This window comes from Dermacentor silvarum, chromosome 8 (assembly GCF_013339745.2).
Source record: "Dermacentor silvarum isolate Dsil-2018 chromosome 8, BIME_Dsil_1.4, whole genome shotgun sequence".
Taxonomy (NCBI): Eukaryota; Metazoa; Arthropoda; class Arachnida; order Ixodida; family Ixodidae; genus Dermacentor; species Dermacentor silvarum.
In genome coordinates, this window is record NC_051161.1 from 129,503,669 (window position 1) to 129,530,509 (window position 26,841).

At 48.0% G+C, this 26,841-nt stretch overlaps 2 protein-coding genes across 3 annotated transcripts in view; both read left to right on the forward strand.

Annotated features, from left to right (window-relative positions):
• Nucleotides 1-9,790, forward strand: part of LOC125947364 (uncharacterized) — a 44,772-nt gene extending 34,982 nt beyond the window's left edge. Inside the window, exon 5 of the mRNA XM_049671933.1 lies at nt 9,627-9,790. Within this exon, the coding sequence (XP_049527890.1) occupies nt 9,627-9,751 (125 nt within the window). The 3' untranslated portion in view covers nt 9,752-9,790. The remainder of the gene's footprint in view (nt 1-9,626) is intronic.
• Nucleotides 1-26,841, forward strand: part of LOC119461702 (uncharacterized) — a 249,408-nt gene that overhangs the window by 182,027 nt on the left and 40,540 nt on the right. The gene's annotated exons all lie outside the window — the stretch shown is intronic.

A 26,841-nucleotide genomic window follows, 5' to 3' on the forward strand; every position in this document is an offset into this window, starting at 1 on the left:
TCTGGAAGGCATGCGTGCACCAGCGCTTACTATGGAAGCTTCGTCGAGTCATGTATAAAAGCCGACGAGCTTGACCCGCTGATCAAATTTCGACTATCGCTGACTGCGTTCGCCGCTATCGTTGTGCTTTGAGTAGCCTGTTTTTCTGGGCACAGGTTCGCCAAATGAAGAGTTAGTTTCGCCATTAGCAGTTTTGCTACTGTGTTCTTGACCGCCACTACCACGTGACAATGTAGCAGCAAATACGGTACGTCATGGCATATGCTTGGCTTGGAAAACTCACCCTACCAATATCTGCCGCCACTGGCCGCGATGTTTTAACTGTATAACTACAAAGTACTTTACTAGGGCCGCTTTGTGTATTCGCTGTCAATCGATCCTAAGAGGAGATACTGATATGATTGGCCAAGCACTGCCCCGAAAGAATATATGCTTAAGCACGCATTGTTTCTCCGCAACTGCCCCTCATCCCTGAGCTAATGCATAATCACTAATTTATTTTATAGAGTATAAGCTCAGTACTCACCTAAGCTAAGTGTTTCCCGTATTCAGCTGCCTGTACATTTTTATGTTGGCGGTGCCATTTGTTGTCTGTGTTTGGTATCTATGTTGGCGGTGCCCTTGCGGACATCCTGCAGTGACCTTGGCGAAACTGTGCCATCACAAAAAATGTCAGTAGAAAAAACTGTAAAAAACACGTCCAAAAATGCTCGGATTGACGTCACATTTCTCAGGGAGGTTCCTGTAAACGAAGTAATTTAGTGGCTTTGAAAAGAAAATGGCGTAAATTTCTGTCGGGGCGGGAATCAAACCCGGGCCTCCACGATGCAGACAAGCACACTTCCCTGAATCCACAGCTGCTCCGCGGTTGTGGCTTCCTAAGTTGCGCCTAGTGCATGCCTGATTGCACACGTCACGTGGTGAGTGATTGAGTCAGTTAGTACAACTTTATTAAGGTCCAGTGCAGACGCGGAGGTTGCCCCGCGCCACCCGGCTATTCCCACGCAGGGACCGGCAGGTCTAGCCTACCGGCCCTGTCGCGGGCGTGCTGGATGGCCAGGATTTCGGCTTGAACGTTAGTGCTGTGCAGAAGCGCATCCCATTCGGTCTTGCTGTAAGTCGGGCCGAGTAACCCGCACTCCCAGAGCATATGTGCTAACGTAGTGGTCTGCCCGCAAGCGGTGCAGGCGGCGTCAGGGAATTTGTGTGGATATAGTTCATTTAAATATGTTACAAACGGATACGAATGGGTTTGGAGTAAGCACTCTGTTTTGTTTTGAGTGTGGGCGTGGGAAAACCCTCCTCGCTATGTAGTAGTATTTTGGTAATCTCGTTGTCTGTGGTTGAAGTATATGTCCTGCGTCGTCGTCGGTGCTGTAGCCGTCGCCCATCTCTACAACAGCGCGGTCGGTGAACGCACATACCAATGCTCGCGCGTTCGTCGTTGTCTTCTTCGACAGTTGGCAGGCTTTCGCCTTCACGTTTTACAAACATGTAACACCTGCTTTCTTTTTGTCAAAGGGACTTTTAAAGCGAAAGCCTTAGGTAAACAACAATGGTGACATGAACAACAATGGTGACAGAGGGCATCCTTGCTTCAATCCTTGGTGAATTCCCGCCATTTCATTACCTTTTCGACCTTCCCATACCACTTGTACTTGGTTGTCTCTATATATCTCCCTCAGCAGCTCCACGAAATCGTCATCTATACCTTCGTGCTGAAGAATATCCCATAACAATTCCCTGTCTAGGTTGTCATAAGCTCCTTTAATATATAGAAAAGCCATCGATAAAGGTCTTTTCTGAGCTACTGAAATCTCTATGCACTGAGTTAGTACAAACATATTATCCTATAAGCGTCTGCCTGGACTGAACCCATTCTGTGGTTCCCTCAATACATCGTTTTTCTCCACTCACCTCGACAGTTCTAATTTTATGGCTTGAATTGCCATTCTGTATATCACCGACGTTTCTGTAACTGGTCTGTACGAGCTCGTCTTATCCTTATCTCCTTTGCCTTTGTAGATGAGATTCATCTTGCTTTCACGCCATCCAACGGGAATTTTCTTTGTTCTAATCACTTGCTCTAGGCATTAGTCATTAGTGCCTTGCTTTTTGGACCGATGTTTTTGATTAGCTGTATTGGGATTTCATCTGGTCCTGCTGCCGTGTTGTTAGGGACATTTTCTGCTGCATTTTTCCAATAATACTTTCTATGCTAAATTTCGATCTCTGAGGCCTCTCTGGTGTTGCTGGATTTGTTGTCTGAACTACGCTTTTTCTCGTGCCGAAGTTATTCCTAACAACGTCTGTGATGTACCGCTGCGCATCGTCTCCTTCGTAGATGGTACCGTCTTCATCCCTTATAGCCGTTTGCGAGTTTTTAGTTGGAGCTCCGAGTGCTTTAATATGGTTCCAGAACCTTTTTGGAGCGCTTTTGTCTCTTTTGTGAATGTTATGCACCCAACGTTCACTTGCGCATTTAATTTTCTCTTGCACGAGCTCACTCGCTACTCTTTTTTTTTTCTCGGTATGTATTCCATCTAAGGAGCACCTCTTCTTGTAATCCCAACTTTTTGGCTTCTCGATGAGCCCTAGATGCCTCTTTGCGCTCTTCTATAGCTTGTTTTATTTCCTTGTTCCACCACTTACGTGGTTTCCTCTTGCCAATCCAACAATTGTTTTGCCGTGACTGCCGCCGTTCCTGTCACAGCGCCACCTACCGACGCCTTGCCTATTTTTCCAGGGGCTTTAGCCTAACTAGAGTGACCTAGAATATTGGAGAGTGTCCAAAGCGCCGCGCGAATGCATGGGAGGAGCGAGGACCTTTTTGTGTGAACTCACGCGCCGCGGCGCTGCTGTACCGGACCCGTGGGCTTTCTCCGCTGCGGAAGCTGCGCCAAGGCGGCGGGCGTCTGCTACGAGCCTGACATTTTGGTTGCTATTAGCCAACATCGCGATAATTTGGGATATATTAAGTACCACGTCACCGCTAGGTAATACCGCAGTGACTCACCGTACAGAGAACGCGTTTGCCGGCTGTGAATACGGGTATTTTGTCTATTTCCTACTAGCTCGCTTGGCCCGCGCATACGCGGCTGTTTGAGTAACGCATTCCGCGCACTTACTTCCTTTAGTTATGCGTGGAATGAGCAACGGGAACGTGCTGCAGAAGAAAATAAGCTGGAGACCGCGATAATACCCAAGATCACGTAGCAGATATGACTAGCTCATGCTCACGCTTTTACACCCTATCGTTTCCTTTCCTTTATTTCTTGCATTCGATTTGCTTTACAAGACTGCATCCCCTGCTCTGTTGTTTCTTTATTAAGGCGAAATCCTTAACTGGGCTCTTGGGAAGCGGAATGTGTCTGTTGGCCGGTGCCGCGGTACCAAAAATAAATACAAACTGCGTAACTCTCGCGGCTCGTTCACTTGGTATATATACCAAAGTATAGGGTGGAAAGGCACAAATGTGTGACTAAGATGACTGATGGGTCACGGCATTAGTAACTTGACATACTTGCACTCACGTCACGGTTAACGATAACAATATGACGCGTGGTCATATGACGACGGCCAGAAATCCCTCTGATGCTGTGGGGGTGACGATAAAATAGTGTTGAATGCCAATCTCGATCTCAACGTGTCGAACTTACCCACATATCACGAAGAACTGAGAGCATAGGTAAAGGGTAATAATAGTAATGATAATTTCTGGGGCTTTACACACAAAAATCACAATATGGCTTGAAAGACACCGCAGTGGAGGGCTCCGTTAATTTCGACCACCTGGGGTTCTTTAACGTGCACCTAAATCAATGTACACTGGTGTTTTATGCATTTTGCCTCCATCGAAATGTAAGCCCCCGTGGCCGGGAATCGAACCCGCGTCCTCGAGCTCAGCAGTACAACCTACAAAAGCCACTAAGCTATAGCACGGCGTGTATAGGTAAAGGGTACGCGAAAAATAAACGCGGCGAAAAAAAAAAGACAAACCAAAATAAATAAAACCCTAACGGTCCAATATTGTATACGTATGCCTTATTTCATAATTACGAGCAAGCGTCAGAAAACGAACATGACGAATTACGTATGTGCAACTCGTCTTTCGCCTTCTTGTGTTGCAAGAGCGCAAACACTAAGCGAATTTTAACATTAGAGTAACTTTAGGAATATTTATTGCCTATGCTCGCTGGTTCGTACACAGCAATTATACTTACTGATCAATAGCTACGTACTTGTAGTTACGCAATGACACAGGCAACAAATCACCAGAGCATAAACTTTTCATTTTTTGCTGTTATTGAAGGTAACTAGTTTAGGGATATCTAGAAACAATAGCGATATTTTATTAGTGCATCAAAGACAGTAATTTTCAAGACGATTTTCCACTCAATATAATGCAAGCACAAACGTCGTCGCGCGCAACGAATGCTTGTTAGTTTATGTAAAAAAAATCACACGTTACGCAATAACTATGATATAATGAGAAGTTACATGTTGGTAATTTCAGAGACGATTCACGGATTGTTAAAACAAGGCTATTGCAGTAATAACTTTTACATAGCAAATTAGTAAATGGCTAGGCCAGTATTCTATTCATTTCAATGTAGAAAAAAATATTTGTTGAGCTATATTGGCTGGATCGAATAGCTCTTCTTTCGAATGTCTGAATTTGAAAAAAAGCTTCGCTCACGGTGAACCTTAAGGTACATCATGCGCGAAGTTTGTATTTAAGAGATAGCGTACAGCAAGAATTGTGTGTACGCAATCTCTGAAGCGGAATAAGCCAACAATATTGCGGCGTTAGGGCCGTCTTTGCTCTTTCTCTTGCTTCCCTTACACCTTCTCACTCTGCTCTGTTCATAATAAAGTATTGTTGAGGCAAAAAAATTTTCGAATAAATACATATTCATATGGCTGTAAACCACTACTGACCATGAGCGAAAAGCGCGTAATGGTGAGCGAAGCGGTCACTGCACGCACGTAAGTATTTCACTTTACTGTGCGAGTAATTTACTTTTTTCGTTACTCTTAATCTTGCAAGCATGGTGCTATTGCCTGCGTACCCATGCGAATAACGTTTCCTTTTTTTTACGCTCTTTCCTTGCGCGGGCTCATTTAGCGCGTTTCTACGCACGGACAGTTACCTCTGCCGTAGCTCTGCCTAGCTTCTCCGCACAGCCGAGCGGGGGCGAAGCTAGGCAATGACGTCACTCCAGAGTATTGGGGGCGACGACTTACGGAGTCGCCATTTGTCGGAAGCGCCTCGCTTGCGTTGTGTGAGGGATAACGCAGCGCGCCCTCATATTTGCTGTCGGCGCGCAATAAAAACACCACACGGGAGCCCTCCTGGCCATTTCTATAAGTACTCTCCAAACGAGGGACGTTTATTACTGTCGAAATAATAATCTTGTAGAAACAGAAAGCACAGAATAGTTTACAGGCGCTGTCTCTTTACCGAATACGTACGGTGAACGCCCACTGGGCGCGGTCGCCGTGATGGAGTCCCCCGAACCAACTTCTTGCATGAAAGGTAGGCATTCGCTGAGAGCAGACTGTGCGAAATATGACCTTATAGTGTGCTGTCTGCATAACCAAATGGAGCATAAATAAATGAGCATAACAGAATGAAGCCCTCAATGCAGATATCGCACGGGTTTGCAGCGACCGACTGCTGCGTCTGCATGTAATGTCCGCGCACAATGTTTCGCTTTTATTGCGAGCGCGTTTTACCACCGTGCCGTGAGCTTTAGGCCGCAGCATGTGAACATTCGACAGTACACAAGTAATGACTGTGGCGTGGATGCTGTGAGAGCTGTTCAAAAATAATTTTGTTATAACTTCAGACTTCGACGCTATACGGCGATTCGTGATGTGCCATCGCGACGATTCAATCTTTTTTTAAATTCTTGGACGCTTTCTCAAGTTGCGTCACACTGTATGTTTATCGTTCTTCTGAGCAAGGAATTTCCCGCTGCTTCATTTAACGCGATAGCGTTAAGGGCCTCGTGTCGCAGAAAATCCGCCGTCGGCAACCGGCGTGCGATGCGGTTGGCGGAGAAAATCATCCCCAACCACCCCGACCGCGCAGGCCCTCCTCGTGGGGCAAGGTTTTGGTGAAAAAAAAATTTAATTTCTCACAGTGAAATACGCCAAGAAAATTGTAAAGGACGAATTTACCATTTGGCGTCGGATTCGCCGTCAGATTGCTTATCAATCGGGGTCGAATTGTAATTTGAATGTACGAAAAAAAAACTAATTCTGCTACGAGGAAACTCAAACACAAACCCCTTTTCCAGCATTTCTACCAGACCTACAGCCGCGCGTTGGGATGCAAACCGATCTCGATAAAGCTATCACGTTCTACTCTTAAAGGCGAAGCTTAAGCGTCCTCCAAATTTTTTTCTTAATGCAGTACATTCATTGTTTTGTGCTAACACAAACATGAGCATATGCCGTGCCTTTTTTTAATATACTTCTTACCGACGAAGTAGCGAAACAGGACGACAGGGACAGACTAGTCACGTACTACGACATACTGACACACTATAAGGAACAAAGAGATACACCCACAACCGCACAAACAACTAGACAGATCTCAAGGAACAGATCGGAGAAGGTTGTAAACCAGATCTTTCAGAAACCCAGTACACCTAAACAGAGCAGATTCCAGACAATACCCGAAGCGAGCTGCAAGCACGAACACGCCGACATGGCACACGTCTTATCGAAATGCACTGAGATCAGAGCAATATACAGAGAGGACAACATAGAACCGGACCTTCTCGAGAAGCGTTCGCTAAGCGCTCTGACTAGCTCGGATCGACACGACCAACTATGGGCAATCCAGCTGGCCCGGGCAGCGGTGGAAAGGCTATATGCCTCACCGCACATAATGCCCGCGTGGCCTGAGCCCGGGCCGGCAACCTCGCGGGTGCATTTATCAACAAAATTTTTTCCGTCCGTCTTACCGTTCCCTTTCCATTCTGGTGAACTTGCCAGTATCTAGCATCAAACAGTTCATAGACCCAGCGCACGCGGGCGAGCTTCTCAGTGCGCCCTTTCTGGAACTCACCGAAAACATCGCAGCCTCTACACCGTAGCAGAAATCTTCGTCGTCGAAGTGCTTGCTACGTACCCGAATTGTAGCCTATGGCTGCTTGCCAGCTCCTAGTTTCTCAATCCAAGTTACACGCAACTTCTTGGCCTACGGGTACGCGTAAAGGCTGACACCGGGATCCGTTGCGTACGCGTACGGCACTGCGGTACCGAGCAATAACCTACCATGTCGGACGCCTTCAAAGGTAGCCACTATCTATTATAGTGCTTTCAAGTGTTGTCAACTAGGTACCCGACACCAGAAAACATCCTCAATTAATCAGAACCGTAGCGCAGGTGGGACTAAACTTTCCTTTTCAGCTAGTTTCGGCGCTTCCGAACCAGACGATGCAGCCGCTGTGTCCACGTGATCCCTCATATACCACGTCACGACGATGGTAGCGCCAGCTTTTCCAGTGGTGGTGCTCGCCACCAATATCGCTCCACGTCGCCGAGGCGCGCAGGCACACTTTGCCTCGTAAGTATGCGCCGAGCACATAAGTCGTCCGAAGAACATCGTCACGCCCGAAGAAGAGGAGGAGCGGCGCGAAAAGCGCCGCGCTGCCACTCGAGAGCGACTCCGAAGATTTCGCACCGATCCTAAGTTTCGTACCGGGGACACAACGATAATTTTCCCTTTCTCTCGCCCATAACAAGTTGTGTTACAATCGTTGGTACAACGCAATCATATGGTTCCCTTAAATGCATGTTCTGCAAGCATGGGTGTAAAGCCTAGACAATAAATAAAAAAGTGGGTGTAAAGCCTAGTGGTTATGATGCTCGCCTTCTGACCGTGGATACCCGGGTTCGAATCCCGCCTCGCCAAGAAAGTTTAAAAAGGCCAAGTTAAAGGCAGGGAAGGGCCCACCAGCTTCCCTGCTTGCTCATGCTTCGCACCACTAGTGTGAAGCTGCCCCCATTTCTTTTTGTCAAAATGCGTACTCTTTCGGCATTCGGGTGCTATGACGTAAAACTATTCTAAACTGTTTTTTCAAGCCACACCCGCTTCGTCTGTCTGTCACACGACGTGCCGAAAACCGCGAAAGCCCCCAACCTGATATGATGTGTGCACACTGAATATGCATAAATAGACTGAACAAAAGAGAAATTCTTGTTGCTGATTCCACACGTTTTTCGCCATTAGCCCTCCCATATTGGTCAAAAGTTTTCCGGCTGCGTACACTTCGCCTTTCTGTCAAGCAACGTCACCTAACCGCGAGAACCCACCACGTCAAAGTGACGTGCACGCATTAAAGATTCATTAATATGCCGAAAAAAACTGAACTTTTTTTTGGAATAGCCGCAGACTGCGCTGTTCCGAAAGGAATATAGTAGACGTCAGCATACCAATCCCTCTGGCACTGGTTGCTAGGAGCTGCTGAGGAGAACGGATTTATTTGCGCATAATAAAACATTTTACGTGACAGAATAACATTGTCGAGCCATTTTGTGACGTATACGACATCACTCTGCCAACTCTTGTTCGCTGAGGACCCGCCTTAGCGACATTTTTAACCTTCCGTTGCACGCCGCTGCAATTTTCCACCAGCCAGCGCAACCAAAGTAATGGGAAGCGGGCCAATCCCAAACGCCGGCACCTCCCTCGTCACGCGGTTATCTACTTTCACTACGCTACACGTGCACGTCATGCGACGCACCGAGTCTGCAGACTGTGAGCAATGGGAAAGAGACTGTAGGTCATGTGCTTTGTGACTGCCCTCAGTACGTGGAAGAGCGTCAAACGTTGAACAATGACCTTACACGTCTCAACAGCCCACCGTTGTCGGAGGACATTATTTTAGGCCCTTGGCCAGACGCTCCATCTAGTTTTAAGGCCATCCCGGCGTTACTGAACTTTTTAAAAAGTACGGACCTGGACTGTAGGCTTTGAGCATTCCAAATTGCTTGCCATATGTTTTATATCCTCCTCCTCTCGCCATCGTCATCCATATGCGCCTCTTTCTTCCCTCTTTCTTTCCCTCTTCCTCTTCCCCCGACGCCGACTCGCTGGCTAGAGGAATATACGTCAGGCCGATCTCTCTGCATTTCGTATCATTAAAATTCTCTATCTCTCTCTCTGCGCTAGCTCGGCACCACCGAAACCGTCTCCACATCGGCGTGTTCCTCACCTCTTGTCAGTCAATTAGATAAGAAAAAGCTGTCAATGTAGCTAATGCTATTCGCTTTGAAATCAAACACAGGTGACCTCCTATAAACGAGGAAAGAATTTTATTGGGTGGTTCAAACATTGCTGCGGGTCACCGCCCGAGGCTTACACCGGCGCTTACATAATTATGACATCAAACGATTGGAATAAAAACTCATTGAAGTAGTTTTATATTATAGGGCCCCTGATTCAATACTCTTAGTTTCTTTTTAACCTTCGTTTTCTATTTTTTTCGAACATTCCACAATTTGATGATGAGGAACACTATAAACCACGTTCGCCATTGCTTCTCCTTCGGTGACTTTTTGGAGTATTGTTACCAGCATGCCATTTTTTGCTTTTCGCCTCTTTTCAGAATGTACGTTGTGGGTTCGTAACACCACGAAGCACTCTGTTTCGAAGAAATGTTTCAAGGCGCACGCCAAACTCTGCGCAAATGGTGTTTCGCTGTACGACGAAAGTACCTGCAGGGACTTCTAAACATTAAGAAACCATCAATGATATTGACAAAAAAAAAAAACAAGCAAGCACCGCACCCACGGTTCAAAATATTCGCAACGTTAAAATCAATTCCAATGTAAACAAAAACGTGTCAAGTGTACGGACCCATCCATATTGCTGTTCATGTGAACAGGATGACGGAAATGAGAAAAATAAATGCTTCTAACAAACCTTTCGTCATATGTCATTTGCTGTCATGTTACACGCAATGTGCGTGTCTCCTTGGGAAACGGAGCAACACTGGGGTTACTCTTGGGCTCTGGTGCCGCCTGCGTTTGAGAGAGAGAGAGAGAGAGCCCTTTATCTTATAAGTACTTGGCACTGTTTCTTTCGATTTCTTCTATTATAACGAAATTCAACCGGAGACGGAAAAATCACATTATGAAACAAAAATTGACAGGTAGTTCTTAAGGCTGGGTAGCGGTTTAATTAGAGCGCTGGTTTTGTTTCCACCCCGATCAATGGCGAGTGGGCGGGGTAAGTAGTTGCGCCTTTATTTGGAATACACAAACAAGCTCTTCTTATCGTTTGTGCTTTATTTGTTCACACACATAAGAAAAGCTTTCGATCGAACTGGCAGCAGCAGAATGCTACAACTGGTCCATTTCGGTGCCCTCAAACGAAAAACTTTGCGGAAGCAGAAGAATACGCTTTTCTCAAGGGATTGATCCGGGGACCGCTGCCTTTCCATCAAGGCGTGAAGGAAGGCCTTCCTACCTTCTCCAGTAGCGAGGACGCAAGCAAAGAGTTGTGCACGTGTTATATGCCTTTCAATTCGATTAACACTACTGCCTTTTTTTGGTACGTTACTGTAGGTCGTTGGCTACACAAGCATGATTTTCGGCGAGCGGCTGTAGAACAGACAATGGCGCCGCTCATGCGGAATAAGCTTCCCGTTGCTTTCAATAATCGCTACCTTGTGCTACGTACCACCTTCCGAATCTGACGGCAAGGAACCAGAGCGGGGGAGGGCAATCTTAGTCATCGTGCTTTTATGCATCCATATACAGCTACACTCTTTACGGCAGTCTCCTTATAAACCCAAGGTATGTCGGCACAACCATAAAACGCGCAGTGACAGCACTGAGGCGTGCAGACCAACGCCCGCAGCGCCATTCGTTAGTACAACGCAGCGCCATTCGTTAGTACAAAGAAGTATAACGCTACCCAGAAAGATATTCCTGAAAGCTAGGGGATGCTTTTGTACAGCAAGAAACCACAGTGGCGTACTTCTATTCCTTTATGCTGAAATCAGCCGTGTATTTTTGAAGGTGGCAGGTCTCCGGAAGATATCCTCCTGTGATCCCTTGTACATTAGGTTGCACGTTACCTTCAAAACTTTTCGAAATTAACTCGGCAAACGATTCCATAAAATATTTATACGAGATATAAAAGCATATGCCTGAGAATTGTACGGACAGATTTTAGTCGTACTCATGCCACCTGCGTTCGAGAGAACTTACACTTACAGCCTATTAGGGTTGTCATTGGAGCATGCTGTTATTCTCGTGAAACAGCTTTAAAGCCGTATCACGAGAATAACCGTGTATGGTAGCGATAATCTGACGTCGTTATCATGAGCGACTACGTTTTATGCTAGCGCGAACGCTTAGTTGCTCTTAGGAGCCGGTGTCAAAACTCTGAAACTACCACCCGAATATGCCATTAGTTGGCCTAGACCGTTGTGTCGTCACACACGACGACATGCATTCGTATAGTCCGTTCCGAATACCGCGCGAAGACAGGAAAATTCAGGATTCAGCACGAACATGGCAACCGGTTAGGCAATGAAACGCGATTTTTTCACACAAGAAAAAAGTCACAGGCCTGCGCGGCACACCCAGCAGAGTTACAGCGATCAGCTCCATAGGAGCTCCATTTTCGGCAGCACGCGCTAGAGGCTCTTCGCGGTGAACTCTCTTGGCATCGTTTGCACGAGAACGATCTGAACTGTCCAGCCGGCGTCGACGGCGAGCTACGGCTTGTGCTGCTCTCTGCTCAGCGGTCCGCTGAGCCCGACGTTGCCTGGTTGTAGACGCGCACGTAGCCTTACCATTCGCTTCTTCATCAGCGGTAAGCACCTTGCGAGTAGGTGCCATAACTTGTACCGACGAGTAAACACAGGTGTCCAGATTACGTGGCGCACATGTCACATCCCTTGACCCGTGTCATGGTACGTTGCTGTTGATTATGATGATGTTGATTATTATGGTGATTTATATTTTTTATTCAAGTACCCTAAAGGCCCATAGGACATTACATAGGGATGTTACAATAAATCAATAAGTAACAGTACACGCATTCAAACAGGTAATGCATGTTAAAATAAGAACAAGAACACAAGCGGAAGAAAAAATCAAAGAGAAATTGTAAAAGCTGTTACAACAACACATCCTAAACCTTCAAGACACCTATAGCCATTAAGAAGGGTGTAACACAAAATCAAGGTTACTTAGAATGAGTAATTCAACAGAAAAATCCTTGTTAAAATAGGTACAGATAACATCAAATACAGCATGTAAGAATAAAAAATATAAATACATGTAACATAATAATAATAATAATAAAAATAAGCAGTACAATGAACTTGGTGCTCACCTAAAACAAAGCCAAGTCCGCAAGGAGCATCAAAATATGTTGATGAAAAAAATGAAGTGGCACAAAAAAAAAAAAGCACAGACCACAATGGCACCTTAAACGATTGAGCCAGAGCCTATGTCGTACTTTAATATAGTCTTTTAGTTTTGCTAGAAAATCATCATGACTTAGAACGGATACGATTTCTCCCGCCGTGGTTGCTCAGTGGCTATGGTGTTGGGCTGCTGAGCACAAGGTCGCGGGATTGAATCCCGGCCACGGCGGCCGCATTTCGATGGGGTGAAATGCGAAAACACCCGTGTACTTAGATTTAGGTGCACGTTAAAGAACCCCAGGTGGTCAAAATTTCCGGAGTCCCCCACTACGGCGTGCCTCATAATCAGAAAGTGGTTTTCGCACGTAAAACCCCATTATTTCATTTAACGGATAAAATTTCAATTGGAGAACTTATTCCAGTGATATATTGCAAGAAAGAGGCGAATGACTTAAGCAGTTAGTGCGCGCCAGAACGGGCTGCACTTTAAAGGGATGATCAAGGCGCGGGAAGATATGATGGACAGGCCAGATGTGGCATGCGCTGAAAGACGACCTGCAGTGATAAAGCCTGTGAAAATGGGAAAGAAGTGCTATGAGTCTACGATTTTCTAGAGAGGGAAGATTTAGAGAATTTTTAATGTTGGTGATGCTGGATGTTCGTGAGTAATTTTTCTATTGGCATCCCCTTTGAAACGGGGCGGTGACAAACAGGCTAAACTTAGCCTGATTGGTTTAATCAGGAATGCCATACATGTCTTTCAATATAGCATTTTTTATACACCTCCTTAATCTTCTTATTCTCCTCCCACCTAGTGTGAACCGGGTCCTGACTCGGATTACCGTTTCAGAAAATAAAAGTTTATTTCTCTCTTTGTCTCTTCCAATACAATCCAATCATTTCTTGTCCAATCCCCCAGAGTGGATAGGAGCCCGGTGATAGCTGCGACGCACACTGGCTGCGGCTGCGTCGGCGGACAATATCGCCAACCGAAACAGCCATTGGAATGAGCCCACAAGAGCTTACGCTGTAAAACATTAATTTGACTGTGTACGTGGAGACGCTGTTGTCAGACTGCGGTATATAAGCAAGCAAAACCTAGTTTTACACGTTCGCAACTTACCAGTCAATAATATGGATGGATTTGAAACGCACTTATATCCCCGAGCTGTCGCTGGCTCTTAGGAGGATGTGACAACAATCGCAAACTTGTTTTACTGTTTCGTTACAGCCTAGTTGATGTTGCGAATGTGTGATACCCTCATTTTCTAGACCCATAGCCACGCATGACAATTCCTAGCAGGAGCAAAGCGTGTAAAAATTATTGTGCTGTGAGATTTAGTTCAGTAGATTGATCAAGACTTCATAAAGTGGCGGAATCCGTGAGTTAACTGTACGCAAACCACGTGGTCAATGAGAATATTCTGAAGATTTTCATAACTAATTTTGTACCAATCCCATGCAATGTTTCATGGCATAAGCGTGTTCCACAACACGCTCAGTTTCATGCACATACATGGTCAAACACAGGCATATAACCTATCATCACTGCCTCGCGTTATTGCACATTGGAACAATGTTCCGGATGACATCGCATCGAGTTCAAACCACGAAACTTTTCGCTGTAACCTGCATAGCCTCTTTGATAATGATGTATAATGAAGTTTCACTGTACTATTTGTAACCTTTCTTTTATTACTTTTTCCGATGCTAACATTTTCTTTGTTCAGTTGAAACTGTTACCCCCTTTACTAAATGCCCTTCAGTGGGTCTGTAAGATATTATGAATAAATAAATAAATATACTAGAGACAGATATCATGCAATAAAAAATACACCGCAGCCGCCTATGGCGAAAGCAGCGGGCGGAATGTTTTCATGTATTCCTTCACGGAGCCTGCAATTTTCAAAACAGCCTATATAAAAAAGACATCAACTTATTTTAGAGCATAAGTTGATTTGTGGCACGCTTGTGTGAACAGGAATTCTCATTACAGAGCGGTCACGAAAAAGTGATTGGCAAAAAAGAAATCTAATTAGTTCTTCCTTTCTTTTATGCTGCAGAATCATTCTCCTTGACAGCTTAACGAGAAAGTTTTTTTATAACAATGAAGAGACAACAAAGGGTTAGCGAACCATAAGTTCACCATCATTGGTACATGCTAAAACAACAAAAACAGATACAAAAATGCCACACATCACAAATCACATAGCACTATAACAATAATACTATCGCAAAAATTGTTCCTTTTTCTTGTTCTACCCTCTTTTGCCGTTTGCGCTGTAACATTTTAGACCATTATTAATTATGGCATGTCGTTCTAGACTAGGAAGTACCATAAAGACACTTCTAATTAACAGCGAAAACATATTCATTTACAGTATAAACACGTTGTTTCAGAGTACCTGTGAGCCAGAATCACAGTAGTGGCAAGACTTGCCGTTTTCTAATGCAATACACGCTGTTAAACATTAGCGCCTTATATCTACTTTATACCGGAACGCATAGGTTGTTTTAATTTCCGCTGGTGATTTCATTCACTGAGCACCATGGCAGGGAAGCTCCATGTGCCTTCCATTTGCTGGTCAAATAGCGTCATAAATTAGGTCGGACCTACAATCAGCGTCAATTCCTCCTGTGGTGGTGGACGGCGTAAATGAAGAACAGAACAAAAGCGACGTTGCCTACACGCTCCTCTCATTTCGCTCTCCACCCTCCTGTCACTTGACACCGCGTCTGACGGTGCTAGATGGCACACTCGGTGCCCTCTAGCGTCGCCGCAACGAAGCCCGCGCGTAGCCTCCGAGCATGGCGCGCCGGTGTGTGCGAACGCCGAGAAACGCGTCATGTGGGTCGCCTCTCTCGCGCTTATGTCTGGACGCGTTACGCCATCTACTGGCACTGCAGAAAAGTTCGCTCATGGCCTCCGAGACGAGAGGCGTAGCGCGCCTGCGCCTGCCAACGCTGAGAATTGGTCCTCCGCTTGCCGCACACCCAGTGTCACATACTCAGTGCATTCATGGCGCAGCCCGCTAAAGTATAGACTGCATGCAAGCGATCTTGCGTTCGACAGCCACAAGCGACGCGATGGAGTTGGCTGTCGCGTTCGCTCGTCGCCTGCAAGCAAACCCGCATGCGAGCGATGGCATCGCGCAACGGCTCTCCAGTGTTGCCGGCATTAAGGCTGTTGCACATGCTGTGACTGGAGCGAAAAATTACACTATCTTCCCGAAGGGAACCATGGGCTGATGCGGAGCATCGCGGTCGTTATAACGGCGTTAATTACGTTGTTATTACGGTGTTATTAACGTTGTTAACTTGGTGTTATTACGTTTTTATTACGTGTTAACTTGCGCTGATCACCATCACATCGCGTGAACGCCGTCATAACGACCGCGATGCCCATGGTTCCCCTTGGGAAGATGGTGTAATTTTATTTGAAGAAGAGTAATGAAATTGCGTAGATGAAGGTGAAACGGTTAACGAATATCTTTATTGAGCAGCGTCTATTTGAGGTGTGCACTTGCTTTGAGTATGATAGCTTTGTGGTCGGTGAAATGAACTGTAAGTGGATCTCGTAGCAGTGGTTGTATCTTGAAATTGCTGAAGACGTGATCGATGCATGTTCCGTGAATGGCAGTTGGCTGTTGTTTGCGGTCATCGTGTGATGCGTGTTGTAGCGAGTGGTGTGATGACATGTACTCAACCATCCAATCGTTCTTCATGATGTCGACAATAAAGTCGCCAATGAGCATGAAAGGTTGTGTCTGCGTATTGATGCTTTCGGTATTCAACCATGGCCTCGTCGATGTACTTCTCCATGCACGGCTGTGCGTGAGAGGTTGGGTGCGAGGTACATTGTCATGTAGACGCTAGCGGCACAATGCTCGCCGTTGCTACGTTGGTCAGCAGTGGGGCGCAGTTCTAGGTCCAGCGCGTTCACGGAACGTTTGTTGGAACGCTTGACGCAGATTTCCACACCGCCCGCAGGTCGTCCAAACCCCTGCGTACGTGCGACCGTAGCGTAGCCCGCAATGTCGACGGTCACGGCGTTCCACGTCTCCGTAAAGCCGAGAACGTCCACTAAACAGATGGCGTGGAGAGGGAGAGGGGAGGAGAGAGGCGTTATCGCACAGCTGGCGTGGAGAGAATGAGGAGAGGTGCGGACGGACGCCGACGCCAACGACGCCGTGGGACAGGCCGCCGCTATAAGAGGCTCCGCATCTAAACAAATCGGTGCGATCGCACGCGTCGCAACGCAATTTTTTAAGGCTCAATTCACACGATTGCGATTTCAACAATGCGACTGATGCGACGCGCAGGGTTGCTTGCTGCCAAATTTTGGGGCATAACTCGTGCAATTTTTCAAATGTTATCAAAAACCCGTGCGTTACAAAATTACTGACCAGTCTTTAATAGGAGAAAATAATACGCGTGTCTTGTGTTTTGAAAACGCTTCGAAGTAATTTATTTTGAAGTGCGCAACAGCGGTTTATGAAGTTCAGTATGAGGAGACATGGTGGACGTAAACAGCTGTTCGCAGCTGGTCGTTCAGCGCTTTGAACTGTGTCGTGTGTCTTTTATGCCCGTGTCGTTCTTCCTGCGATAAAACAAATTACAAGAGGACCTATCAACAAGCCCATGTAGCTATTTTCATCGCATATTCAGTATTCTGAATTCGGCTGCAGCGAAGTCGTCATTACAACGCAGAGACACTCGCGCTACCCGTGCTTAACGGTTATGGTTATACGTAGTCCCATTGCAGCATTGGTCTGTGCTTTTTCCTTTTTTTTTCAATAGGTGGTGCTTTGCTGATTCTGTCTGTTTATGTATTTATCATTTGTGTGCATCTTATGTGCATGTGTTTGTTTCATGTTCAGATTATTATAGTGATGCAAGCATCTTTTTTTAATATATTGCACCACAGTCAATTATTCAACTTTGTGTTGAAACGTACAAAATGTGGCCACCCAGTAATGGCCAGGACAGCCAGCAGGATTGGCAAAAAATATGATGCAGATCCAATGCACTTGCTTGAATCGACCTGAGGCGAATATTTCACGCAACGGTCAGGTAAACTCGAGAAAACTAACTGCAGAGTGTACAGTTTTCCTTATTTCACCGGATGGAACATGTACTCATATGCATTGTTTGCTTATTCACCGTACAGGTCACATAATGTATCGTATACATAGCACGGTGAACTCACTCAAACGTCGGCTCACTAAGACTTCGATCTAACCATGAGTTCCTGTGAGCCTGGCTGAGTAGAATTTTGGTGAATAAGAGTAAGAGCAAGCTCGGTTGAGTAAACATTTAGTGAATATTGTCACGTGGTAGTCAGGGCAAGCTCATCTGAGGATAATTTTAGTGAATATGAGTCAAAGCAAGCTCGGCAAGTAGATTTTGGGTGAATATGACTCAGTGAAAGCTCGCCTGAGTAGAATTTTGATTATTATAAGTCAAAGCAACCTTCTGAGTATTATTTTGGTGAATATGAGTCAGAGCAAGCTCGTATAAGTAGATATTTGTTGAATATAACTCAGTGCAAGCTCAGTTGAGTAGAATTTTGGTGAATATGAGTCAAAGCAAGCTCGGCTAAGCAGATTTTTTGTAATATGACTCGGTGCAAGGTCGCCTGAGGAGTAGTTTGATGAATATAAGTCAGAGCAAGCTCATCTGAGTAGAATTTTGGTGAATACGAGTAAGATCAAGCTCGGATGAGTAAATTTTTAGTGAATATTGTCACGTGGTAGTCAGGGCAAGCTCATCTGAGTATAATTTTGGTGAATATGAGTCAAAGCAAGCTCGGCAAGTAGATTTTTGGTGAATATTGCCACATGGTGTGGCACAGCGAGGGGACTGAAGAAAGAAGAGAACGAGGTTCGTTTCGGCATCGCGCGTCGACGCATACGCTTGCCTGCATTCTTATTCATCGTGTTTTCCATAGCAGAGTATACGCGACAATTTGGTTGAGCTTGCTGGGTACGCTCAACTTATGCAGGAGACCCCACTGGTCAGCAAGAACCTCGCCCCACAATTGGAGCTTACTCCAGTACACCGCACAAGCCGGCGAATCCGAGGCCTCGCCCCAGAATTTGGAAACCTCCAGGGACAAGGGATGACTGCGACCACTGTCAATTGTACGGAAAGGGTGACACCGACTTACCTAACGGTGCTGAACCCCCAAGTGCCAACGGCTTTTCATGGCGACACATTTGAAGACGTGGAAGACTGGCTGGCGGAGTTCGAGCGCGTGGCTGCGTGTAACGAGTGGAACAACAACGCCAAACTCAGGCACTTCTACTTCAGTCTCCAGGATGGTGCTCGCACGTGGTTTATGAACCTCGAAAGTGCCCTGTCATCCTGGCCCGAGTTCCAGCGCAAGCTATTGGAGACTTACTCCAGCCCCGATCGCCGGGAAAAAGCGGAGCGGGCCCTCCAATCACGCGTTCAAAAGCCCAACGAGAGCGTCACGATGTACGTGGAGGACATGACGCGTCTCTTTCAGCGTGCCGACCCGAGCATGTCTGAAGAGAAGAAGGTGCGTCATCTGATGAGAGGCGTAAAGGAGCAGCTCTTTGGCGGTCTTGTTCGCAATACGCCCAAGAGTGTTACGGAGTTCCTCACCGAAGCCACCGCGATGGAGAAGACGCTTCAGCAACGGTGGAACATGTACGACGGGCAAGTCAATGCCACCTGCACTCCGGATACACCGGTAGGCATCGGGTGCCACGTCGCCTTGCTTTGCGAGCAGATTCGCTCCGTGGTGCGCGATGAGCTGCAGAAGCACCATGGTACGTCGCCACCTCCAGTCAGCTCCCTCGCCAGCGTCGTACGCAACGAAGTACAGCAGGAACTACAGGCATCTCTTCCCAGCAGCGAAGGTCGCTGGCGTCAGTTTTCCCGGCGTGGACTTGGTGATCTCCCTTACGTCGTCCTCGAGGTCGTATCACAAGCAGGGAAATATCGCCGCGGTGAGGGTGAACGTGACTGCCGCTGCGATGTGTCCGGCCGGCGCTGCTGGTCGAGGAATTCTGCGATGTCGGGAGGCCGTTGGCCGAACCTTGGTAGAGGCGAATCGATAGAAAAACCCAGCCGTCCAAGTCGTCGGTAGGGGCACTCCCGATACACATGACCCGCTTCGCCGTAGTGGTAGCACAGCGGTCGTCGATCGGGTGCTCGCCAAACCTCTGATTTCCTCGCGGGTGTTCGGCGGTCGTTGAAGTACGGTAGCGGTGTTGTCGGAGCGGCTTCCGCCGCCTGTCTTCCCCGGTCGTTCTGGTCAAGAAAAAAGACGGAACGCTTCGTTTCTGTGTTGATTATCGACGCCTGAGCAATGTTACCAAGAAGGACGTGAACCCACTCCCACGTATCGATGACTGTTTAGACAGGTTGCGGCGAGCTAAGTATTTTTCGTCTCTGGTTAAGAAAAAAGACGGAACGCTTCGTATCTGTGTTGATTCAGACAGCGGTCCTCGTTACCAACTTCACTTTTGAGCATCGGCACATTTTTCGTGGCACTGCCGTTGCCTACGCGGAACCTTGGGATTCTTGGGATGGACTCTCTCCGGGAATATGGTGCCATTATTGACCTCATCGAGCGCTGCATCACTTTTTCGACTCAAAGGGCATCAGCACAGACCGATGCCATTGGACACAGATCCGCACTTCGCGTTTCGGACGACAGCATCACGATACCGCCACGTGCGAGTGTTATGGTTCCGGTCAAGTCCGACGAGCTACAAGACGGTCAAGCCATTGTAGAAGGCAACATTTCTATGCTGCTGACCCAAGGTATTTGTGTAGCGCGAAGCCTTGTGGAACTCCGTGATAGCCAGACAGCGGTCCCAGTTACCAACATTACTTTTGAGCATCGGCACATTTTTTCTGGCACTGCCGTCGCCTACGCGGAACCATCCACGGAGATCGTCGAGTATTTTGCTTCATAAGTGGACACAGACGACGGTTCGCTCAGAGACATCGATGTAAACTCTGAGCTTATGGACGACCAAAAGAACGCACTGCAGGAACTCTTGAACGAATTCCGCGTGGGCTTCGCTCGGTCTACTAAGGTGGGCCAAACGCCAATCACGAAGCACCGAATAACGACATCAGACGACGCACGCCCCATCAAACAACAGCCTTATCGTGTCTCGCCGAAAGAACGTGAGGCAATTCAAGCCCAAGTCAAGGAGATGCTAGATGATGGTGTCATTCAGCCTTCGCACAGTCCGTTGTCTTCCCCGGTCGTTCTGGTCAAGAAAAAAGACGGAACGCTTCGTTTCTGTGTTGATTATCGACGCCTGAACGATGTTACCAAGGACGTGTACCCACTACCGCGTATCGATGACTCTTTAGGCAGATTGCGGCGAGCTAAGTATTTTAAAGACGATAGTCTTTCTTGGGGAACTTAAACGCTGAAAATTTGGTCTGTCTGTCTGTCTGTCTGTCTGTCTGTCTGTCTGTCTGTCTGTCTGTCTGTCTGTCTGTCTGTCTGTCTGTCTGTCTGTCTGTCTGTCTGTCTGTCTGTCTGTCAACCGATTCAGCCACCCGGCCAAAGTTGGACCACTTGCTTACCGCCCACACTTAAACTGGTACGGCTGTTCATACTTGTGAACGTTATCGATCACAAAGTAAATATTACGCATATCTCAGGCGCAACATCACTAGGTAAGTATTAGGAGGTGTGTTCCTTTATTAGAAAATACATAGATACGTAACTCTAAAGAGCCTAGTTTCTTAAGCTGCGCTGAAAATGCCATGCTATGCGCGCCGACGAACGACGTTGTTGTTGTTGTTGTTGCCTCAAAACATGGCTCGTACCCACGAGGGGGATTGGCCACACTGGATAAAATAAAGCATGCACCTAACAACGAACAAAATGGTAAAGGTGAATAATCAAAATTATGACGTTCCCCGACTGCGCGCCGACGAGCGCCCTCTGCCGTGGAGGAAGGAAACCCTCTGCACAAGCTCATGTTTCCCGATGTATTGCCAGATGGCGTCCATGACTCACGCAGCGCCTCCTCAATTTTATCAATGCCAGCCAGATGCGGCCTATTCAACATAAAGGAAGCGCTGTCTGAGGCAGGGCAAAACATAAATGGCCGCTTGATGAAATAATGCGGTAAAATGAAATCTGTTCAAACAAACCTTCATGCCAGGACGGAAATGGTACGAGAACAGCATCACGGGTGGCCGCGGATCAGACCAGCACTCATGTAGTACGGCCGGCAGAAGACTATCGTCTTTCGACGACATTTGCAGCGAAGCACGCAGATACGCGGCAATTTTTTACTAACGACCTCTTTAACATCCTCGATAACAACTGTTTCGTGGATTGCATTTTTCTGGACTTTCAAAAAGCATTTGACACCGTCTCTCACCGCCTTCTTCTTCTAAAATTGAAAGCCCTTAACATCGACCCCAACGTGGTCCAGTGGATTGAGTGCTTTTTATTAAATCGAAAACAGTACGTCACGGCAAACAGCTATGACTCTCATAATTCTACTGTAACTTCCGGTGTACCGCAAGGAACCGTTCTCGGGCCGTTACTCTTCTTAATTTATATTGTCACGAGCAATGGCAAAGACAAAGACATTGTAGTGGGGCTGGGTCAGAGGCTCTCTTGTCGGACTGAAAACCTGCTGGAACCTGTGCGCTCTGTGCAGTCTTGACTAGGCAAGTTGGTTGCCCGCTAGGCAAGGTGACTAACCGTTCACGGTTAATTAAATACTCCCCGTAACATCTTTTTGGTGGAGGTTGCGGGCTCTATTCCACCCGGCCCTGGATCTTCGGAGCGGACGCCACGTTTCTCCCGCCTCCATGGCCGAAGACAGTACGCAGTCATCGCAGCCCGCGCCTGCGGCGCCGCCGACCGTGGTCCTTTCGCAGCCCCTCGACCCCGGCACGTTTTGCGGCACGGACAACAAAGACGTCGACGATTGGCTCCTCTTGTACGAGCGCGTCAGCAAGCACCACAGGTGGGATGAGACTCTAATGCTTGCCAACGTCATTTTCTACCTACGGGGCACGGCTCGGGTGTGGTTTAACACGCACGAAGAAGAACTTACAAGTTGGGACCTATGCAAGGAGAAGATGCGTGCACTGTTTGGCCGATCGGCCGCGCGCCAAATGACAGCCCGGCACGAGCTGGCGGCCAGAGCTCAGACGTCCACGGAGTCGTACGTCGCATACATTCAAGACGTACTAGCCTTGTGCCGTACCATTGACAAAGACATGCCAGAGACGGACAAGGTTGGCCACGTGTTGAAAGGCATAGCTGACGATGCCTTCAACATCCTCATGTGTAAGAAATGCACCACGGTTGACTCCATCATCACTGAATGCCGGCGGTTTGAACAAGCCAAAAGCAGGCGGATTACTCAGCGCTTTAACAGACTCCCAAATACAGCTGCGACATCCTCGTGCGATGATCCCGTGACGCCCCCTCCGTTCTCGCCGCCTAACAACTTGGCCAGGATTGTTCGCCAGGAGCTCGAAGCCATGGCTCCAGCCGCTTATCAGGCACCTGCTCACGACCATTTGGCGACAATCTCTCTCATTAAGGCCGTCGTACGTCAGGAGGTTGCCAATAAGGGCGTCGTATTTCCACAAGCGCCTAGTTACGCCCCTCCGCCCATGTGCGCGTCCGGTCCTCCCACTGAACACCACAACGCCCCAATTGTTGCTGCTGCCGCTTCCGCTCCCCGGTTCACACCCCGCTACCGCAACCCTTCTGAGTGGAGGACGCCTGACGATCGACCAATCTGTTTTTCTTGCTCTCGCGTCGGCCACATTTCACGCCACTGCCGCAATCGTCGGAATTACCGACCAAGTTTCCCCGGTGACCGCCGCCAAGATCGTGGCCCGTACTACAGCACATCTTTTCTTGACGACCAACTCCCGGCCCGTGATTCTCACCGTCTTTCTTCGCGCTCAGAATCGACCTACGCCGATATTGCCGCACAAGGACACTGGTCCAGCCGATCGCCGTCACCTCAGAGTCGCCAGTCGCGCTCCCCTCAACGCCGTCGCTCTCCTTCTCCGGCTTCCTCTGGACACCACCCGGGAAACTAGCCAGTGCAGCTCCGGGAGGTGAGGCTGCATTGACGACAAGGACCGCAAAACCTCTATCGACCCCTACTTCAAGACGCAATTTGCTCGGTGTTCTCGTCGACGGCGTGCCCGTTACTGCTCTCATCGATACTGGCGCCCACATATCTGTTATGAGTTCTACCCTCCGACGCCGCCTACACAAAGTGCTGACACCTGCCGTCTCTCCTACTGTGCGAGTAGCTGACGGCACCCGAACACCTGTTCTTGGCATGTGCACTGCCCGCGTTACTGTTGCCGGCCACCACACTTCAGTTCTCTTCGCCGTTCTCGACGCTTGCCCACATGATGTCATTCTTGGCATTGACTTCTTGAGCGCCCACTCTGCCCTCATCGATTGTTCTTCTGGCATTTTGCGGCTCGAACTGCCATTGTGTCCTGATGACACCGCATCAAGTAACGCTCGCCTACGTTCCCTGGAGTTTCTACGACTACCCGCGCAGGCTGCTACCTACGTCCTTATGTCACCGTTTCCCCCAGTCCCTGATGGTGAATATGTGGTCGCTCCCCTCACAGATCTGATCCTTTCGCGCAACATCGCACTTCCCCATACCGTAGTGCTTATTGCCAACAACAAAACATTGCTTCCAGTCCTCAACTTTTCTAATTCGACCCATGTTCTTCCTCAAGGAATTTCACTAGCCGAACTGTCACCTTTGGAAGAATGTATTGTTTCTGCATTCGCTGCTGACGCTGAGACCGCGACGCAATCTGCCATACCGGCGCCAACCCAGGCACTTCTGGACAAAATGATATCCCCCGACCTCCTACCTTCCCAAAGTGCAGCACTCCGTGGTGTGCTATTTTCGTACCTGGACGTATTTGATGTTGCGAACAGTCCATTAGGACGTACACATGTAGTGGCCCACCGCATCGACACTGGAGACGCCAGCCCCCTTCACAAGCACCCTTACCGAGTATCTCACTCTGAGCGCGAAGTCATCCAAAAGGAGGTAGAGAAAATGCTTGATAAAGATGTTATAGAGCCTTCCTCTAGCCCTTGGGCATCCCCTGTAGTTCTTGTGAAAAAGAAGGACAAGAGCTGGCGGTTCTGCGTCGATTATCGCCATCTCAATCGGGTAACGAAGAAGGATGTGTATCCTCTCCCACGAATTGATGATGCGCTCGACTGCCTCCATGGTGCCAAATATTTCTCGTCGCTAGATCTCCGCTCGGTATATTGGCAAATTGCCATCGATGACCGCGACCGCGAGAAGACCGCATTCATCACACCCGACGGCCTCTACCAATTTAAGGTTATGCCTTTTGGGTTGTGTAATGCTCCTGCAACTTTTGAACGCATGATGGACACTCTTCTACGCGGTCTGAAATGGTCGACCTGTCTTTGTTATCTGGACAACGTCATCGTTTTCTCGCCCAGCTTTGACAGCCACCTCCCTCGTCTGTCGGCCATTCTCGACATCTTTCGCCGGGCTGGCCTCCAGCTCAATTCGTCTAAGTGTACCTTTGGGCGCCGCCAGATCAAATTACTTGGACACTTAGTCGACGCTACTGGTGTCCAACCAGACCCTGACAAGGTCCGTGCCGTCCGCGAGTTCCCAGTTCCACGGTCCACTCAAGAAGTACGCAGCTTTCTTGGGCTCTGCTCCTACTTTCGCCGCTTTGTTCTCAACTTCGCGGACATTGCTCGACCCCTCATGGACCTACTCAAGAAGGATGCGGCCTTTTCTTGGGGCGCGGACCAAGCGTCTTCCTTTGCGTCGTTGATTTCTGCCCTCACTACACCACCTTTGGTGGCTCATTTTGACCCGGCTGCTAGAACAGAATTTCGCACTGACGCAAGCGGCCATGGCATTGGTGCTATCCTCGCCCAAACACAGAACGGAGCCAACCGTGTGATAGCGTATGGTAGTCGTCTTCTGTCACAGTCGGAGAATAATTACACAATCACTGAGCGGGAGTGCTTAGCTCTCGTCTGGGCTGTCGCGAAATTCCATCCGTACCTATATGGACGGCCGTTCGTGGTCATAACAGATCATCATGCGCTCTGCTGGCTTTCAACACTCAAAGACCCCACAGGGAGGCTCGGCCGTTGGGCATTACGATTACAGGAGTACACGTTCTCGGTAGTGTACAAATCTGGCAAGTTACACAATGACGCCGATTGCCTCTCCCGCCATCCGGTTGAACCATCCGACTCCACTGAAACGGACCCCGACACCTATGTCTTGGCGATAACAGACTTCACCCATGTGGCCGACGAACAACGTCGAGATCCATCTTTGCTCTCTCTTATGGACCGTCTACAATCCGGCACCCTCGACCCTTCCCTCAACATGTTCTTGCTTCAGGATAACGTTCTTCACCGCCGCAACATGCACCCCGACGGCGCAGAACTCCTGCTCGTTGTCCCGCATCATCTGCGCAGGGATGTCCTCATCCAGTTTCATGACGTCCCCCCTTCCGGGCACTTAGGCGTCTCCAGAACTTATGATCGCATACGACGACGCTTTTTCTGGAAGGGCCTTTACCGGTCCGTTCGCCGCTACGTAACATCTTGTGACCTGTGTCAGCGTCGGAAGAAACCTGCGACTCTACCCGCTGGTCTCCTTCAGCCAATTGACTTTCCAGCCGAGCCATTTCATCGAGTGGGCCTGGACTTGCTGGGTCCCTTTCCAATTTCCACGAAAGGCAACAAATGGATTGCAGTCGCTACGGATTATACCACTCGATTTGCAATTACTCGAGCGTTGCCAACCAGCTGCGCCACAGACGTAGCCGACTTCCTACTGTACGACGTCATCCTCCAACATGGTGCTCCACGTCACCTACTCACAGATCGCGGTCGCTGCTTCCTGTCTCGCGTGGTTGACGATCTACTTCAATCATGTGCTACTCATCACAACTTCACGACCTCATATCACCCTCAAACTAATGGACTCACCGAACGCTTAACAATATTAACGATCTTCCTAACCACGTTTTCTCACAGATTAGACTTTTTGCCGACGATTGTGAAATTTACCGGGAGATAACTAAACCAGGCGACGCACTGCGGCTTCAAGCTGATCTGAACGAAGTTCAAGTATGGTGTACTCAATGGCTAATGAAACTGAACGTAAATAAATGCAAAGTAATGAGAGTATGTCGTAACAGTAACGCTCCTACCCTTTATCCTTACTTTCTCAATAATGCTATCTTAGAAACCGTTAGCTCATTAAATACCTTGGCGTTCATATATCTAATACCTTGACATGGCAAACTCACATAGATTTCGTGGCTAACAATGCTAATCGCATGTTAGGTTTCCTTCGCCGAAACTTTTCATTGGCTCCTATCTCTTTAAAACAGTTATTGT